Genomic DNA, 19842 nt, shown 5'->3' on the forward strand with positions numbered 1-19842 from the left:
AATAGACCATAAATTAATGCTAGGATTAAGTTCAAGTTTACAAAGCAATGCAACTCTTTGTCAATATCATTGATGTGGACTTGTCCTAAAGGGAACATGGTTGTCCTTGGATAGCTGATGTTTGCTGAGAAAAAGGTCAGAAAGTTTGTGTCTGAAAGAGTTTTGATCCATTTTAAAACTTAGGTTGCATGTATGGGTGCCGAAACCCTAGGTCAGAAAAACAGACAAACAGTGTTGCAAACGAGGGTCTATATCTGGGGAACTTCAGTAATTTGAGTCTCCATTTGGCCATATATGAGTTTGACCTGATGATCTTCATGGCCCCGGCCATAATCCATCAATTAACTAATGCTTCATGACTTGCAATTAATGTACCAGGCATGGTTAGGAAAACTTGAGCAACCGACCATTAGTTAATTAGTTTACATGATTACATCAAACACAGCAGCGAAATTAGTTTCCTGTTAAAATATCAAATTAAGTTGCCATATGCTGGATTTTAGCATCCATTCCATTCGATTTGAAACTTGAGCAATCTTTGATATAAACACAGCAACTCGAACTCAAGTGTCTGGAAATTAGGGATTTTGGGTTCCGATATTCTTGATGAAATCAAAAGAATTGACCTACGCCTTCTAATTATTTTCTATATTCTTTTAGCTAATGACATGTCGATTGATCTTGAGAAAAAAGTTTAGGTGGATCCTTTCCTTGTTTCAATATAAGTTACATCACCAAACTGAAAGGCGAGTTCAATGACTTAATTATATATAGATGATATGTATGAGATTAGTGATTCCTTCAAAAGGAGAGAATATGATTACACAAAAATTGCTCCTAGTCTCTACTCTCTAGTAATCAAAAACAAAGTTAAACTTCTTCTTGTACGTTACAGTCTGGTTCACCAAATTTACCTTAATTACTGTGCTCCCTTACTAATAATAGTTCAAACTAGTAATGTTTGTCTAACCTTGTCCTCATTGCAGCGGTACAGACGTACAGTGGAATATTATTTACTTCTGGATAGAAATTAAAGACATTAACTTTAACTAATTTACCATTATTTTTCCTTCCCATATATTGTAATACGTTTGAAATTGTAGGCCATTAACTTCAAAGAAATTAACACTTTAAATTAACCAGAAAATTCTTAAAGATCAAGTCCCCTGTTTTATCTTGCATGATGGCGTTTTCTTCTGGCTAACCAATAGATCGATCGAGGAAAGGTTGGTATGCTTGAGCTACCCCAAAGTAATACATCATTACTAGATTGGCCATATCTAATTGTTAAATTATCCACTGACATGTCAGTTTCTCATATGTGGCAGATGTAGGAATAGAAGCTCTCAGAGTATGTAGAATAGAAATGGCATTTTTGGATCCTGGGATTCAAATGATATTATTTCATTTATTTCCTTTGATTAAAAACGGAAAAGGGGTCTCACAGAATTTCCAATTTTTACGTACATATCTCTTAGTTTGACTGTAGTTTTAAGTTTTTTAGTTTTGGAAGTTGATCCATATACATGATGATTATTTAAAATGTCTTATACAGCCAAGGAAAAATAATTTATTTAAAGGTTGATATATAATAGTTTGATAGGAACCTGTATTTGTCATTTTGTATTTGGTTCTTTGAAGATTAATGAGGGTGGTTTCTCTGATAACTGAACATGAGCAACTGCGAAAGCAACTTAATTGGTAATTAAAAAATGCCATTATTTTCTGAATTTGTAGCCTCTTTGAGATCCTTAATTTGGGTTTAAATAAGACCCGTATGCAGTAGTATTTCAAGAATCACCAACTTAAAGAGCCTCTCAATTCAATAATCCAATTCACTTGACCTGTGTTCCTTGGTAACTGGTCTTAAGAGGGGTGAGAATCTAAGCTTCTTTACCAAGTCATCGTGATTTTCGTGCAATTGTACTCTTCATTACTCATTCCTGAAAGGGCGGCCGAAGCTTCGGAGCCAGACCCCGTTGCAGGTGGCACATGAAAGCTTTTGGATGAAGCAAACACTTATTTGTGAAACTCACTCGATCTGCTTGGTTCTCTTTTAAGCATATGCCAAGGAACCGGAACTCCTTCAAAGCCTAGTGGTACTTTTTAGACTTTTCTCAAGGGTCTGGTTTGAACTTCTGAATTCTTATCTTTCACCTTTTGGAGATTTTTAAACTTCAAGTAGAGAAGTATGGGAGAGAAGAATGATCAGATGGATAAAGTTGATGATGTAATGTTGCCGGGTTTTCGCTTCCATCCAACTGATGAGGAGCTTGTTGGCTTTTACCTCAAGAGAAAGATTCAGCAAAGGCTTCTCCCCATTGAACTGATAAAGCAAGTGGACATTTATAAATATGATCCCTGGGATCTTCCAAGTAAGAAATGACTCCACTCACTCAAAATCTTGTCTGTCTTAACAAGTTTTCACGTTTGGGTTTTGGTAGCAAACGTCCAAGTTTTCGCCTTTGCAACTGTTATTTATCTGATCTCTTTGGCGAGATAAAGGTTCTTACTGCATATATGGTATTTCTCAATTAGGTCAACAATGTAATAAGACGTGGATCGATTTAGTAGTCTGAATCTTACATATTCCACGGAACGATTACAAAAATTGCACAAACTCTTTAGTAGTGATTACAATAGTTTATGATGTTTATCCCTTTTTCATGTTTGGTTTGAAAGAACATTTTAAATTTTTAACTGATCTTAGCAATTGTTTCTTGTGAATTGTTACTGATCGAAGTTATGTTCTTCTTTATCATGATGCAGAGCTGGCCGGTACTGGGGAGAAAGAGTGGTACTTCTACTGCCCAAGGGATCGAAAATACCGCAACAGTGCTAGGCCTAACCGAGTCACTGGAGCCGGGTTTTGGAAAGCAACAGGAACAGACAGGCCAATTTATTCATCTGAAGGGTCCAAGTGCATAGGCTTAAAGAAGTCCCTTGTTTTCTACAGAGGCAGAGCTGCTAAAGGAATCAAAACTGATTGGATGATGCACGAGTTTCGCCTTCCTTCTATCGCAGACTCATCACCACCCAAGAAGCTGTTAGATAAAAGCCTTCCTCCAAATGTAAGTAGCAGTACTAGCTTGTTGGTTAAGACTTGGTTATCTCCCATTTTCGCCTATTTTTAGTTTTAAGCTGGTTTTTCAGTCTCTAATCTGATATGTCATGTTGTTCAGGATGCATGGGCCATTTGCAGGATTTTCAAGAAAACAAACTCAATGGCACAAAGGGCTCTTTCTCAATCTTGGCTATCTCCATTGCCTGAACCAACAGCGTCTGGTTTTCTAACTCAGTGTCCTCAGTTCAGCTCCGAAAACAACATATCTTGCACCACTGACTTAGGACCAGCCATCCAGTTTTGGAGTAACAACAATGACTTACAACATCAACAAGCTTCAACTTATTCAGCTTTTGATGCTCTCCCTTATAAGCCCAACTTCAGTCCTGCATTAGTTGGAGAAAACATGTCCAATGGCTTTATGTTCTCTCCAATACAAATGTCATCACCACCCAATTTCAACCATGTCTTAGTTGGTGACATGAGTAATAACAACACCTCAGGGAGCATAGACTTTGAAGGTTCACAACAGCAACAGTTTAGTGGCTTCTCAATCAGTTTGGCACAAGATCAGATTCAAGAAAACACCAACACAGTCCAGGCTAACAATACTAATAATCATTTGGGGACTATCAGATCAATTGGCTTTCCTTTCAGTTTGGGCTCAGATGATCCTAGTGACATGTCTACTAGCTATTCTACAAACAAGTGCTATACATGATAGAGTTGATAGTTTACAGGACAAGGAATCTATTCTTCTAGCTCTAGCAGTTTGAATAATGTTTGTTATTTAGCTACTAGTCATGTACAGTTTCCTAAGTTCCAATTATACCATTTTAGGCTCTACATTGTTTCTTCAAACCTCATTAGCACCAACCAAAAAAAAAATTAACATTATTACATTAAAACCAACCAAAAAAAATAGATGTACCAAAATTACTACAACACTTTGGATCCAATTAAGTTCATGGTAAAAAAATCAAAGCTCTATACTTCACCTAATACCATTTGGCGTAATGTCCTAAATGAGAAGTCGTGAGTCAAACACACGAAACACTTATTAAGTTGTAAGATTATTTTTTCAAGAAAGTTGAGAACATTTGGGCCACTTGAATGATATCTATGTTTAGTACAACTAGACTTATCAGAAAAGTAGCTGAGTGTTTGGTAAACTGACTTTTATAAGTAGTTGTTATTGTCAAAAGCAGTAACAAAGCGTTTGGTAAATTCAAACTAGCTTATGCTTTTAATTTTTCAAACGAAAAATTTAGACACTTGAGATCATTTTTGATTTTATTGTGAAACAATGTTCCTCATATATATTCTTAACATTACAACTTGGTTTCGATTAGGATGATATTTATAATTATACTTCATTTCATGTTACGACGCTCGTCCATCAAACTTTGAGCAATGTTATTTCTTGTGCACCATGATGATTTTGCTCTTCTACGTATCATCATCTTCTTCTTCTTCTTCCATTTCTATTTCATACTTTCACTTTCTTCACCTAGCACAAAATGTCTATCACGATGCACATATCTATACATGTAATAACCCTATTTTTCAAACAATATTTGGTTTGATATGAATTTTATAAAGTTGTGAAATTCAAGTAAAATAAATTTGATTGTTTGCGACTTTACGAAACGGAAACGGAAACGTTCTCGGAACGTTTAATTAGAAAAACGTTACGTTTCTGAACTAATATATCGACTTTTATTTCGTCGCTCGGTTGCAAAAACTTCCTTCACTAAAGTTGTAGAGCTCGTCGATACGAGTGCGTGGACATGTGACGCGTTCGAATCGGACATCGGACGCGAAAGTTATTAACGTCGGAAGTTCGTTTCCGATTTTGGAAACTAGTATAAATAGAAAAATTTAGGGATTAGGGTTTCCAGAGTTCACCCGCCCCCCTTCACTCTCTCTCTCCTCTCGCGTTCTCTCTCCCCGATCGCCTCCCTCCCTCACTCGAAAACAAGCCGGCGATCTCTGCCTCCAGGCCGTCGTGCCTCTCACCGCCAACCTCCAAAGCACCGCAGGGACCTCCGCACTCAACCCCGAGCCCGGTGCACCCCACTACAATTAATACGTATTTCTGTACGTATAAGTACTATATACGTATTTCTGTACGTATAAATACTATATACGTATTTCTGTACGTATAAGTACTATATACGTATTTCTATACGTATAAGTACTATATACATATTTCTGTACGTATAATTATTATATACGTATTTCTGTACGTATAATTATTAAATACGTATTTATGTACGTATAAATAATAATACATATTTCTGTACGTATAAATATTAATACGTATTTCTGTACGTATAATTATTAATACGTATTTCTGTACGTATACGTACGATTTAAATGTAAATACAATCTCAGTAAATAAAATTTACTATTTACCTTTTACAAATTACTTTTTACATTTACTGAAAGTAATTTATATTTACATTTACCGAAGGTAAAATTTAATTACATTTACCGTAGTAAATAAAAATTACATTTACATTTTACCGTACACAGTAAATTACCAAAATACCCTTCTGTCGAAATTGCTCACACCGCCTCACACGGCGGCGCGTGTGCCACACGCGCCGAGCCCAAAACCGGCGCGTGTGATGTCACCACCACTCCAAAACCCTCCTCCTTTCTCCCCTCTTCCTCTCTCCGGTCCTAGGCCGCCTCCTACTCCTCCCACGCTCCTCCACGCGCCGCCTCTAGGCGGCGGTAACCCTCCTTCCACCTCTCCCTCCGATCTCCACCAACAACCTCCCATTTCATCTAAAAAAAATCACACAACATCACAACCATGAATTAAAAGCCTCCTTACCTAGATCGGAGTCCAAAACCGTCGGGAACGTTTGAAATGAGCTTCCTCTTCGTTGTGGCTCCTTGGCGGCAGGAGGAGGCTCGGCGTGCTCGAGGTGGTGGTAGGGGTCTTGCGATTCCCAAGGACGGTGGTGAGGTGCAGCTGCTCGGTGAGGAGAGGGAGAGGGAGAGGGAGAGGGAGAAAGCCGAGAGAGGGAGAGGGAGAAAGAGAGAACCGAGAGAGTGAAGAGAGAATGAGAGAAAAGAGAGAAAAAAGAGGGAAAAGAGAGAGTGGAGAGAGAATGGGAGAAAAGAGAGAAAAAAGAGAGAAAAGAGAGAGTGGGGCGGCGGAAAAGAGAGGGGAGAGAGAAGAGAAAAGAGAGAAAAGAGAGAGGAAAGAGAGAAAAGAGAGAGAGAAGAGAGAAAAGAGAGAAAAGAGAGAGTGGGGCGGCGGAAAAGAGAGGGGAGAGAGAAGAAGTGTTTTTTTTTTTTTTTTTTTTTTTTCAGAAACCCTACCTCACAAAATGTCCTTTATACCCCTCCCCTTAAAATCGGAAACTATCTTCCGTCAATAATAACTTTTACGTACGTCGTCCGATTAGAACGCGTCACATACTCTCGAACTCGTATCGACGAGCTCTACAACTTTCGTGAAGGAAGTTTTCGCAACCGATCGAAGGAATAAAAGTCGATATATACGTTGCGGAAACGTAACGTTTTTCAAATTAAACGTTCCGAGAACGTATCCGTTTTTTGTTTCAAAGCATCGTAAACAATAAGTTTCATTTTATTTGAAATTCCAAAACTTAATAGAATTCAAATCAATTCACATATTGTTTTAAAAATCTAGGGTTATTACAATATACCCATATATTGATATATATATGTGATTGAGAACATTGAAAACGACGCATAAACCTGTAAGGAAATTCCCTTTAAACTATAAATACTTTTTTTTAGAAGAAACGACAATATTAAACTACAAATACTTAACTTAATAATTACAAGTTGATAACTTGATAGAGTATTGCAGATTTATTAGTAGGATCGAATTGAAGTTGCTATTATTGACTTCTATCTTAGAATAAACATGAAGTTTGGGTTCATTTACACTTGGTTTAAGATCTAGTTAAAGTTAATGATAAGAACAAGCTAGGTATTATGCACTTATGCAGTATAACTTACTCAACAAAAATCACTGACTTTTCACCCCAAAATAATAATAAAAAAACACAAATCACTGACTACCGATCGAGTAGAAAATACTTTTATGCTTCTAGATAAAGAATAGTGCTGGACTTCAGCTAATAACATTGTTAGAACTTAGAAACCATAAATTCAAAACCACTAGCTATATCAGGCTAAACAAATTTACACATTATAGAAACCATATATTGAAATTCTTAAGCCACCAGGTATACATGAAGTATGGGTCGTCTATGGTACAAGAATGTATATCATACAAACATTTACAACTGATTGAACAAAATTACCACATTGACAACAATTTTATTGAACTAAATTACGACTTTGACAACAAAATTATCATATTCATTTTACAAATTTACATATAATTGAACAAAATTACCATAATTATAATAATTTGTTTAAAAACTTGTAAAATGTTGTAAGTGAAGTAAATATAGTAGAACTACAAATATTTAAATAGTTATTCGTTTTACCACAATGACAATAAATTTGTAGTTATATTTGTAAATGTGGGTAGCTAAGAAAATTTTCATGAAGTAGTTATTATATATTCTTAAAGTTGCTGAGGAAAATAGACCATAAATTAATGCTAGGATTAAGTTCAAGTTTACAAAGCAATGCAACTCTTTGTCAATATCATTGATGTGGACTTGTCCTAAAGGGAACATGGTTGTCCTTGGATAGCTGATGTTTGCTGAGAAAAAGGTCAGAAAGTTTGTGTCTGAAAGAGTTTTGATCCATTTTAAAACTTAGGTTGCATGTATGGGTGCCGAAACCCTAGGTCAGAAAAACAGACAAACAGTGTTGCAAACGAGGGTCTATATCTGGGGAACTTCAGTAATTTGAGTCTCCATTTGGCCATATATGAGTTTGACCTGATGATCTTCATGGCCCCGGCCATAATCCATCAATTAACTAATGCTTCATGACTTGCAATTAATGTACCAGGCATGGTTAGGAAAACTTGAGCAACCGACCATTAGTTAATTAGTTTACATGATTACATCAAACACAGCAGCGAAATTAGTTTCCTGTTAAAATATCAAATTAAGTTGCCATATGCTGGATTTTAGCATCCATTCCATTCGATTTGAAACTTGAGCAATCTTTGATATAAACACAGCAACTCGAACTCAAGTGTCTGGAAATTAGGGATTTTGGGTTCCGATATTCTTGATGAAATCAAAAGAATTGACCTACGCCTTCTAATTATTTTCTATATTCTTTTAGCTAATGACATGTCGATTGATCTTGAGAAAAAAGTTTAGGTGGATCCTTTCCTTGTTTCAATATAAGTTACATCACCAAACTGAAAGGCGAGTTCAATGACTTAATTATATATAGATGATATGTATGAGATTAGTGATTCCTTCAAAAGGAGAGAATATGATTACACAAAAATTGCTCCTAGTCTCTACTCTCTAGTAATCAAAAACAAAGTTAAACTTCTTCTTGTACGTTACAGTCTGGTTCACCAAATTTACCTTAATTACTGTGCTCCCTTACTAATAATAGTTCAAACTAGTAATGTTTGTCTAACCTTGTCCTCATTGCAGCGGTACAGACGTACAGTGGAATATTATTTACTTCTGGATAGAAATTAAAGACATTAACTTTAACTAATTTACCATTATTTTTCCTTCCCATATATTGTAATACGTTTGAAATTGTAGGCCATTAACTTCAAAGAAATTAACACTTTAAATTAACCAGAAAATTCTTAAAGATCAAGTCCCCTGTTTTATCTTGCATGATGGCGTTTTCTTCTGGCTAACCAATAGATCGATCGAGGAAAGGTTGGTATGCTTGAGCTACCCCAAAGTAATACATCATTACTAGATTGGCCATATCTAATTGTTAAATTATCCACTGACATGTCAGTTTCTCATATGTGGCAGATGTAGGAATAGAAGCTCTCAGAGTATGTAGAATAGAAATGGCATTTTTGGATCCTGGGATTCAAATGATATTATTTCATTTATTTCCTTTGATTAAAAACGGAAAAGGGGTCTCACAGAATTTCCAATTTTTACGTACATATCTCTTAGTTTGACTGTAGTTTTAAGTTTTTTAGTTTTGGAAGTTGATCCATATACATGATGATTATTTAAAATGTCTTATACAGCCAAGGAAAAATAATTTATTTAAAGGTTGATATATAATAGTTTGATAGGAACCTGTATTTGTCATTTTGTATTTGGTTCTTTGAAGATTAATGAGGGTGGTTTCTCTGATAACTGAACATGAGCAACTGCGAAAGCAACTTAATTGGTAATTAAAAAATGCCATTATTTTCTGAATTTGTAGCCTCTTTGAGATCCTTAATTTGGGTTTAAATAAGACCCGTATGCAGTAGTATTTCAAGAATCACCAACTTAAAGAGCCTCTCAATTCAATAATCCAATTCACTTGACCTGTGTTCCTTGGTAACTGGTCTTAAGAGGGGTGAGAATCTAAGCTTCTTTACCAAGTCATCGTGATTTTCGTGCAATTGTACTCTTCATTACTCATTCCTGAAAGGGCGGCCGAAGCTTCGGAGCCAGACCCCGTTGCAGGTGGCACATGAAAGCTTTTGGATGAAGCAAACACTTATTTGTGAAACTCACTCGATCTGCTTGGTTCTCTTTTAAGCATATGCCAAGGAACCGGAACTCCTTCAAAGCCTAGTGGTACTTTTTAGACTTTTCTCAAGGGTCTGGTTTGAACTTCTGAATTCTTATCTTTCACCTTTTGGAGATTTTTAAACTTCAAGTAGAGAAGTATGGGAGAGAAGAATGATCAGATGGATAAAGTTGATGATGTAATGTTGCCGGGTTTTCGCTTCCATCCAACTGATGAGGAGCTTGTTGGCTTTTACCTCAAGAGAAAGATTCAGCAAAGGCTTCTCCCCATTGAACTGATAAAGCAAGTGGACATTTATAAATATGATCCCTGGGATCTTCCAAGTAAGAAATGACTCCACTCACTCAAAATCTTGTCTGTCTTAACAAGTTTTCACGTTTGGGTTTTGGTAGCAAACGTCCAAGTTTTCGCCTTTGCAACTGTTATTTATCTGATCTCTTTGGCGAGATAAAGGTTCTTACTGCATATATGGTATTTCTCAATTAGGTCAACAATGTAATAAGACGTGGATCGATTTAGTAGTCTGAATCTTACATATTCCACGGAACGATTACAAAAATTGCACAAACTCTTTAGTAGTGATTACAATAGTTTATGATGTTTATCCCTTTTTCATGTTTGGTTTGAAAGAACATTTTAAATTTTTAACTGATCTTAGCAATTGTTTCTTGTGAATTGTTACTGATCGAAGTTATGTTCTTCTTTATCATGATGCAGAGCTGGCCGGTACTGGGGAGAAAGAGTGGTACTTCTACTGCCCAAGGGATCGAAAATACCGCAACAGTGCTAGGCCTAACCGAGTCACTGGAGCCGGGTTTTGGAAAGCAACAGGAACAGACAGGCCAATTTATTCATCTGAAGGGTCCAAGTGCATAGGCTTAAAGAAGTCCCTTGTTTTCTACAGAGGCAGAGCTGCTAAAGGAATCAAAACTGATTGGATGATGCACGAGTTTCGCCTTCCTTCTATCGCAGACTCATCACCACCCAAGAAGCTGTTAGATAAAAGCCTTCCTCCAAATGTAAGTAGCAGTACTAGCTTGTTGGTTAAGACTTGGTTATCTCCCATTTTCGCCTATTTTTAGTTTTAAGCTGGTTTTTCAGTCTCTAATCTGATATGTCATGTTGTTCAGGATGCATGGGCCATTTGCAGGATTTTCAAGAAAACAAACTCAATGGCACAAAGGGCTCTTTCTCAATCTTGGCTATCTCCATTGCCTGAACCAACAGCGTCTGGTTTTCTAACTCAGTGTCCTCAGTTCAGCTCCGAAAACAACATATCTTGCACCACTGACTTAGGACCAGCCATCCAGTTTTGGAGTAACAACAATGACTTACAACATCAACAAGCTTCAACTTATTCAGCTTTTGATGCTCTCCCTTATAAGCCCAACTTCAGTCCTGCATTAGTTGGAGAAAACATGTCCAATGGCTTTATGTTCTCTCCAATACAAATGTCATCACCACCCAATTTCAACCATGTCTTAGTTGGTGACATGAGTAATAACAACACCTCAGGGAGCATAGACTTTGAAGGTTCACAACAGCAACAGTTTAGTGGCTTCTCAATCAGTTTGGCACAAGATCAGATTCAAGAAAACACCAACACAGTCCAGGCTAACAATACTAATAATCATTTGGGGACTATCAGATCAATTGGCTTTCCTTTCAGTTTGGGCTCAGATGATCCTAGTGACATGTCTACTAGCTATTCTACAAACAAGTGCTATACATGATAGAGTTGATAGTTTACAGGACAAGGAATCTATTCTTCTAGCTCTAGCAGTTTGAATAATGTTTGTTATTTAGCTACTAGTCATGTACAGTTTCCTAAGTTCCAATTATACCATTTTAGGCTCTACATTGTTTCTTCAAACCTCATTAGCACCAACCAAAAAAAAAATTAACATTATTACATTAAAACCAACCAAAAAAAATAGATGTACCAAAATTACTACAACACTTTGGATCCAATTAAGTTCATGGTAAAAAAATCAAAGCTCTATACTTCACCTAATACCATTTGGCGTAATGTCCTAAATGAGAAGTCGTGAGTCAAACACACGAAACACTTATTAAGTTGTAAGATTATTTTTTCAAGAAAGTTGAGAACATTTGGGCCACTTGAATGATATCTATGTTTAGTACAACTAGACTTATCAGAAAAGTAGCTGAGTGTTTGGTAAACTGACTTTTATAAGTAGTTGTTATTGTCAAAAGCAGTAACAAAGCGTTTGGTAAATTCAAACTAGCTTATGCTTTTAATTTTTCAAACGAAAAATTTAGACACTTGAGATCATTTTTGATTTTATTGTGAAACAATGTTCCTCATATATATTCTTAACATTACAACTTGGTTTCGATTAGGATGATATTTATAATTATACTTCATTTCATGTTACGACGCTCGTCCATCAAACTTTGAGCAATGTTATTTCTTGTGCACCATGATGATTTTGCTCTTCTACGTATCATCATCTTCTTCTTCTTCTTCCATTTCTATTTCATACTTTCACTTTCTTCACCTAGCACAAAATGTCTATCACGATGCACATATCTATACATGTAATAACCCTATTTTTCAAACAATATTTGGTTTGATATGAATTTTATAAAGTTGTGAAATTCAAGTAAAATAAATTTGATTGTTTGCGACTTTACGAAACGGAAACGGAAACGTTCTCGGAACGTTTAATTAGAAAAACGTTACGTTTCTGAACTAATATATCGACTTTTATTTCGTCGCTCGGTTGCAAAAACTTCCTTCACTAAAGTTGTAGAGCTCGTCGATACGAGTGCGTGGACATGTGACGCGTTCGAATCGGACATCGGACGCGAAAGTTATTAACGTCGGAAGTTCGTTTCCGATTTTGGAAACTAGTATAAATAGAAAAATTTAGGGATTAGGGTTTCCAGAGTTCACCCGCCCCCCTTCACTCTCTCTCTCCTCTCGCGTTCTCTCTCCCCGATCGCCTCCCTCCCTCACTCGAAAACAAGCCGGCGATCTCTGCCTCCAGGCCGTCGTGCCTCTCACCGCCAACCTCCAAAGCACCGCAGGGACCTCCGCACTCAACCCCGAGCCCGGTGCACCCCACTTCGCCGCCGGCCTCCCCCATGCGACAGATTGAAGCTCGGAGACTTCACCGCCGTGCTTCCCCGTAGACGATGAGCTCGAGGCAAGCTCGCCTCCACCCCTCCTCACCTCTGGAGCCCCCCACGTCAAGGGTTGAGCCTTGAGTCGCCGCGCACCTCCACCCCTGCACGATCTACTCCGCCGGCACCTCAAACACTTCCATCGTCGATTCAAGGGCTCCGCCGTGAAATCAAGGTAAGGGATTGATGCTATTGATGTTGTGTGTTGATTTTGGATGAATTTGGGTTGGATTTGTGGAGATCGGAGGGGGATTGGGGGAGGATTGAAGGAGAGGGGTTACCGCCACCGTGGGCGGCACGTGTGGGAGCGTGGAGTGGCCTAGAGGCGGCGTGAGGCCGTGAGAAGGGCGGAGGAAGGAAGAGGAGAGGATTTGGCGCAGCGGTGGCGTGCTACGTGCTGCCACCGTAAGTGGCGCGTGCACCCCACGCGCCACCACGTGCGGCAGCGCGTGAACAGTGAATTCAAACAGTAAATTGTAAAATTTATTTTTATGACGGTGAATGTAAAAATGTGATTTACGTACGGTAAATGTAAATTTTATTTACGTGCGGTAAATGTAAATGTAAATTACTGTTAGTAAATGTAAAAAGTAATTTTGGAAGGGTAATTCAGTAATTATTATTTACTGAGACAGTATGTACATTCGAATAGTATTTATACGTACAGAAATACCTAAACAGTATTGCTCGTACATGAATACGTAATGGATGTGTATTTGTACAGTAATACATGAATTGTAAATATGTGAATAGTACACAGTGAATAGTACTTAGTGAACAGTAATTCGTTAAACCAAAAATTGCTGAACAGTAACAGATTATTACTGTTACGGCATTTAAAGGTTTACGAAATGTTTCTAAATTCTTTTCTTATCTTATCTTATCAAGGTGATCGATAAATCAAGGAAATGAATTATCTTCGGAAATTGTGGAATTACGCTCGAGTTGATAAGGTGAGTAAAATCCCACATAATTATAAATCTACCATTGCGGAGATTCAAGATTTTGCAAGAGTTTTTAATATTGACTTACGACATGTATACGATATAGTGGATTACATATATACTGTATAAATGGTAATAAGTACATATATATAGTTCGCTATATTATATACTGTTATGAATTCATTATGAATTGGTCATTTCGATGACGAGAATTATATATTGAGCAAGTGATTTAATTTGTACAATATGAGGTCTGATTATTGTACGTGGTTTTAACATGGTGTTTGTTAAACGTTTTGTCTTCGGACGTGTTTATTAAATATGACATATATATGATGATAACGGATTATATATATATTGTATAAATGGTAAATAGGTACATATATATATAGTTTGCTATATAATATATTGTTATGATTTTATCGTGATGATGTCATTTTGATGACGAGATTTATATATCGAGCATGTGATTTTGATTAGTACAATATGAGGTATGATTATTGTACGTGATTTTAACATGGAGATTGTTAAAATGTTGATTTGTCTTCGGACTTGATTTTTGTACAATATGAGGTGTGATTATTGTACGTGTTTGGCAAGTCGAAACCTAGCCTTTGGCCGGGCGAAAGTTACGATACAGTTAGAGCTCTAGTCTGTCTGCCGGAGTACTGCATGTGAGGTAACAGGTGGTTATCGGCTCATGAGTACTCATATTATTTTGATGTTGGGTAGCAGGTGGTTGCCCAATATCGGCGGTGTACTACGTAAGGGGTAACAGATGTGTACCAGCATTCATTAGTACCCGTATTATAAATGTATTTGGATAACCAGAAGGGTTGCTTGATTTCTCATGAGCACCTTCATTTCATATATTTTTGGGACAACCAGATGGGCCGTTCATTGACTCATGAGTGCATTTATATTTGTTGATTTGTGGATTTTCGTATATATTGATATGCGAGTTATTTTTTCATTTTACTCATACAAGTTATAAGCTTACCGGGTTTGTGTTTACAATCCCGGTGCACCAATTCGATGGTGTATGGGATAATTCCGCAGGTGTTGATTAGTGGAGATTGAGAGACGACTCCGGAGACTAGAAGTTGTTCATTATCCTGCTTGTGGTGAGGTTTCTAATGTGGATTTGTGTGCGAGAACTCGTGAGGATTTATTTGTGAGTTTTGTGAGAGATTGTGAGGATTATTACATTTCCATTTTTTGTTGTAACGACCCTAAAATTTCGAGCCTAAAAACTCAAAATTTCAAAGTCGTTAAACACAAAATAATCTCAATAAAATCGAAATCATTTAACGTGCACAGCGGATCATCACTGAGTTCTCAATACAACTCAGAAACCAATTATTACAAACCAAACATATAATTCAACATTATATCAATTGGAAATGTATAATCCTCACAAGATAGTCACACCAAATCCTCACGCAAGCTGGAGATAAATAACTTCAAGTCCTCTGAGCGGTCCGTCAATTCCCGCTAATCCACACCTGCGGAGTTATCCACTACACCATCGAATTGGTGCACCGGGATTGTAAACACAAACCCGGTAAGCTTTACAGCTCGTATGAGTAAAATGAAAATATATAACTCGCATATCAATATATACGAAAATCCACAAATCAAACAAATATAAATGCACTCATGAGTCAGTGGACGACCCATCTGGTTGTCCCAAAGAAAAAGAAGCGCTCATGAGAAATTAAGTAACCCTTCTGGTTACCCAAATGCATTTATAATACGGGTACCAAGAACGCTGGTACACATCTGTTACCCCTCTCGTAATACACCGCTGATATTGGATAGCCACCCGCTACCCAACATCCAAATCAACTGAGTACCCATGAGCAGATAACCACCCGTTATCTCACATGCAATACTAAGGCAGACAAACTAGAGCTCTAACTGTATCGTAACTTTCGCCCGGCCAAAGGCTAGGTTCCGACTTGCCAAACACGTACAATAATCTCACATCATATTGTACCAAATCACGTCCGAAGACAAATCAACATTTTAACAATCTCAATGTTAAAATCACGTACAATAATCTCACATCATATTGTACCAAATCACGTCCGAAGACAAATCAACATTTTAACAATCTCAATGTTAAAATCACGTACAATAATCTCACATCATATTGTACCAAAAATCAAGTCCGAAGACAAATCAACATTTTAACAATCTCCATGTTAAAATCACGTACAATAATCTCACATCATATTGTACAAATCAAAATCACATGCTCGATATATAAATCTCGTCATCAAAATGACATAAAACACGATAAAATCATAACAGTATATTATATAGCAAACTATATATATATATGTACATATTTACCATTTATACAATATATATATAATCCATTATATCATATACATGTCATATTTCATAAACACGTCCGAAGACAAAACTCATTCGAAAACAAAACTCGTCCGAAGACAAAACGTTTTAACAAACACCATGTTAAAACCATGTACAATAATCACACCTCATATTGTACAAATTAAATCACATGCTCAATATTTAATTCTCGTCATCGAAATGACAAATCCCAATGAATTTATAACAGTATATAATATAGCAAACTATATATATATATATACTTATTACCATTTATACAATATATATATATAATCTACTATATCGTATACATGTCGTAATTTAATATTAAAAACTCTTGTAAAATCTTGAATCTCCGCAAGGGTAGATTCGTAAATATGTGAGATTTTACTCACCTTAATGACTTGAGCGTAATTCCACAATTCCCGAAGATAATTCCTTTCCTCGATTTAATGATCACCTTGAAAAGATAAGAAAAGAATTTAGAATCGTTTCGTAAACCTTTAAATGCCGAAACAGTAATAATCGGTTACTGTTCAGCAATTTTCGGTTTTACGAAATTACTGTTCACTGATACTATTCACTGTTACTATTCCCGGATACTGTACGTATAAATATTAATACGTATTTCTGTACGTATAAATATTAATACGTATTTCTGTACATATAAATATCATATACGTATTTCTGTACATATAAATATTAATACGTATTTCTGTAGGTATAAATATTAATACGTATTTCTATATGTATAAATATTAATACGTATTTCTGTACGTATAAATATTAATACGTATTTCTGTACGTATAAATATTAATACGTATTTCTGTACGTATAAATATTATATACGTATTTCTGTACGTATACATATTATATACGTATTTCTGTACGTATACGTACGATTTAAATGTAAATACAAATTCAGTAAATAAAATTTACTAAATTACCCTTTTACAAAATTACTTTTTACATTTATTGAAAGTAATTTATATTTACATTTACCGTAGTAAATAAAAATTACATTTACATTTACCGTACACAGTAAATTACCAAAATACCCTTCTGTCAAAACTGTTCCCACCGCCGCACGTGGCGGCGCGTGTGGCACACGCGCCACCTCCGGCGGCCGCGCGTGGGGCCCACGCGCCGAGGTTAAAACCGGCGCGTGTGATGTCACCACCACCCCAAAACTCTCCTCCTTTCTCCCCTCTTCCTCCCTCCGGTCCTAGGCCGCCTCCTACTCCTCCCAAACTCCTCCACGCGCCGCCTCTAGGCGGCGGTAACCCTCCCCTCTATCTCACTCCGATGTTGAATTATAAATTTGATTTGTAATAATTGGTTATTTGAGTTGTAATGTGAACTCAGTAATGATCCGATGTGCATTTAAAACGATTTCGATTCGTTGAGATTGTTTTGGTGTTTCTCGGCTTTGAAATTTTGAGTTTCTGCTCGAAATTTTAGGGTCGTTACAATACAACAACTTACGAACAACTTAGGCTATTATACAAGTACATTAATATCATCAACTTCAAATAACAACTTATAGAACTTGCATTGATCATATCCCTATCCATAATGAACAAGATAATATCCATGTGCTCATTTAGCTTTCAGGTCCATATCATACGAGAAGGTATAAGCAATTGCTAACAATTTCTAGTATAGGAAAAAGGCAATGAATAATGAATGATATTGGTTCAAGGTTAGAATTTTCAATATATCTATTTGTATATGAATATGTACAATGAATCATCTCATTTTAACAGAGAAACACTCTTCTTCAGCAATACATATGTGATAAATCCATCCTATATATACTCTAACAATAGTAACAATTTATCTACAAGAAGATTACCCCTGATACTGTTAAGCTCCCTCTTCAAGTCTGGGACAAATTTTTTTTCTCTTTTGCAGCAGTACTGATCATGCATGAATTGCCTGGAGTTAATGTAACCCCATAATAATGAATGTGCTCTACTGCTTGCTTAGCAATTTGGTCATTGCAAGTGCCAAACTCTTGAATGCGTTCATAGACCAACTAGTGATCACATAAAGGACTGCATAAATGAATGAAAATTGTTGTAATCACCATTGTTTTTCTCCTGGCATTTCATAAAAACAAACAGATAATTAAATCTAACATAAACACAAGTGTGGCTTTGAAACTGATAAACAAACATATTAATTAATAACCGATAACAATTTTATATATCACATAGTGCTAGAGTTTCTTACAGGTATGCAAAATAGTTCTCTATCACATTCATAATTCGTACGCATAGATTTCTTGATTTCATCTATTCATTCATCTTATGACAACTTTGATGTTTGGCCTAGAAATTTATGCGGATGTCTTTGTTCTTCATCATGCTCCCATGTTCGTAAATAATGGAGAAGAAAATTTTGACTTGCGATAGAACTAATGGATCATTGGGAATTATATTATAGCAACCAATTCATTCTCAAATTGCCTACAAATCATTAATGCCAACAAATCATTGTCACATAGGAACTAATGACATGTTTACTAACGTGGAATGAAATTGAGAATAGAAGAATTGATTACGGGATAAGAGAATTTATCGTTTACTAATACATAAGAAAATTAGAATGAATGTGGGTCTCACCTCCTCATTAGGAAAATTGATTCATACTAAAACCCTTACCCAAGAGGCCAAAGGGGGAGATGGGTATCAGAATCAATTCTTCCATCAATCCGGGTATCAATTTTATTACCTAAACTACCATAATTTAGTTGAGAATATTTCTAAATTGTCTAACCCAAATTGAAATATATATATATATATATATATATAGTATTGTTAAAACCTACAAATAAACAATTACATATATTCTACGGGAGTACTTAAAGTCAAATATTCTCTTTCTCTAATAATATTCTCCAATTTTGTTTATCTTTTATTTACATAATTTATGATCGATAAGTGAAATTTAGTTGAAATTGGATTTGTCTTTTGGGGGTTAATGGAAAAGAACTTTGTATATCGTTTTGATGGAAAATATTGATGTAGGACAATAGCTGTTGATAAATATATATATATATGGGTATTTCAATAATAAAATTAATTGTAATTAAATTCTGATGGTAAGTAAACAACATCAATCGTAATTAGTATTGTTTATGTTCTAATTCCATATTGTAAGTAAACAGTTTAATAAATTGAAATCTCCACATCCAAATATATTCCATCTATCATTCCTAATAAATTTCATTCCTGATGAGTTTCATTCCAAATTAGTAAACGTGTCATAATTGAAATCAAAGAATCAGTGACAAAGAAGATAAAGAAGATGTATGAAATCATATTCAATGACTGGTAAACTAATTGAATCGAAAGGTATCAAACTCAATATAATGTAATAATAACTTCTGCTTTCAATCTAGAACTCATCCAGTCAAATGTAGAATCCTACTTTAATTAAAAGAGAGAACGAATGAAGATTACCAAACTCAAAACCGAAGCTTACATATGAAATCACATTACAAAAACTAAACAAATATTTAACATCATTCCCTCTTTGGCTAATAACACCATCAATTTCTTGGCACATACCATGTTAATCCTACAACAAGCACAATCCAAGGCTCCATATCAGTATTTCCTAATCATCAAGATCATATATTGCAATTGCTATAATTGTGTGAT

General features: G+C 35.9%; 1 protein-coding gene across 1 annotated transcript; it reads left to right on the plus strand.

The window, feature by feature from the left end:
* Positions 1 to 1822: 1822 nt before the first annotated feature.
* Positions 1823 to 11451, plus strand: LOC126797403 (protein FEZ). The gene is made up of 3 exons (XM_050524039.1): positions 1823 to 2375; positions 2770 to 3071; positions 10849 to 11451. Exons 1-3 carry the CDS (start codon positions 2192 to 2194, stop codon positions 11449 to 11451), a joined length of 1089 nt encoding a protein of 362 aa, XP_050379996.1. The 5' UTR covers positions 1823 to 2191.
* Positions 11452 to 19842: the final 8391 nt, after the last annotated feature.

This window comes from Argentina anserina, chromosome 6 (assembly GCF_933775445.1).
Source record: "Argentina anserina chromosome 6, drPotAnse1.1, whole genome shotgun sequence".
NCBI lineage: Eukaryota > Viridiplantae > Streptophyta > Magnoliopsida > Rosales > Rosaceae > Argentina > Argentina anserina.

Coding starts and splice junctions, on each gene's coding strand:
- LOC126797403 (XM_050524039.1), top strand. CDS start 2,192: ATGGGAGAGAAGAATGATCAGATGGATAAAGTTGATGATGTAATGTTG. Junction 2,376..2,769: donor TGATCCCTGGGATCTTCCAA/GTAAGAAATGAC, acceptor ATCATGATGCAG/AGCTGGCCGGTACTGGGGAG. Junction 3,072..10,848: donor ATAAAAGCCTTCCTCCAAAT/GTAAGTAGCAGT, acceptor CATGTTGTTCAG/GATGCATGGGCCATTTGCAG.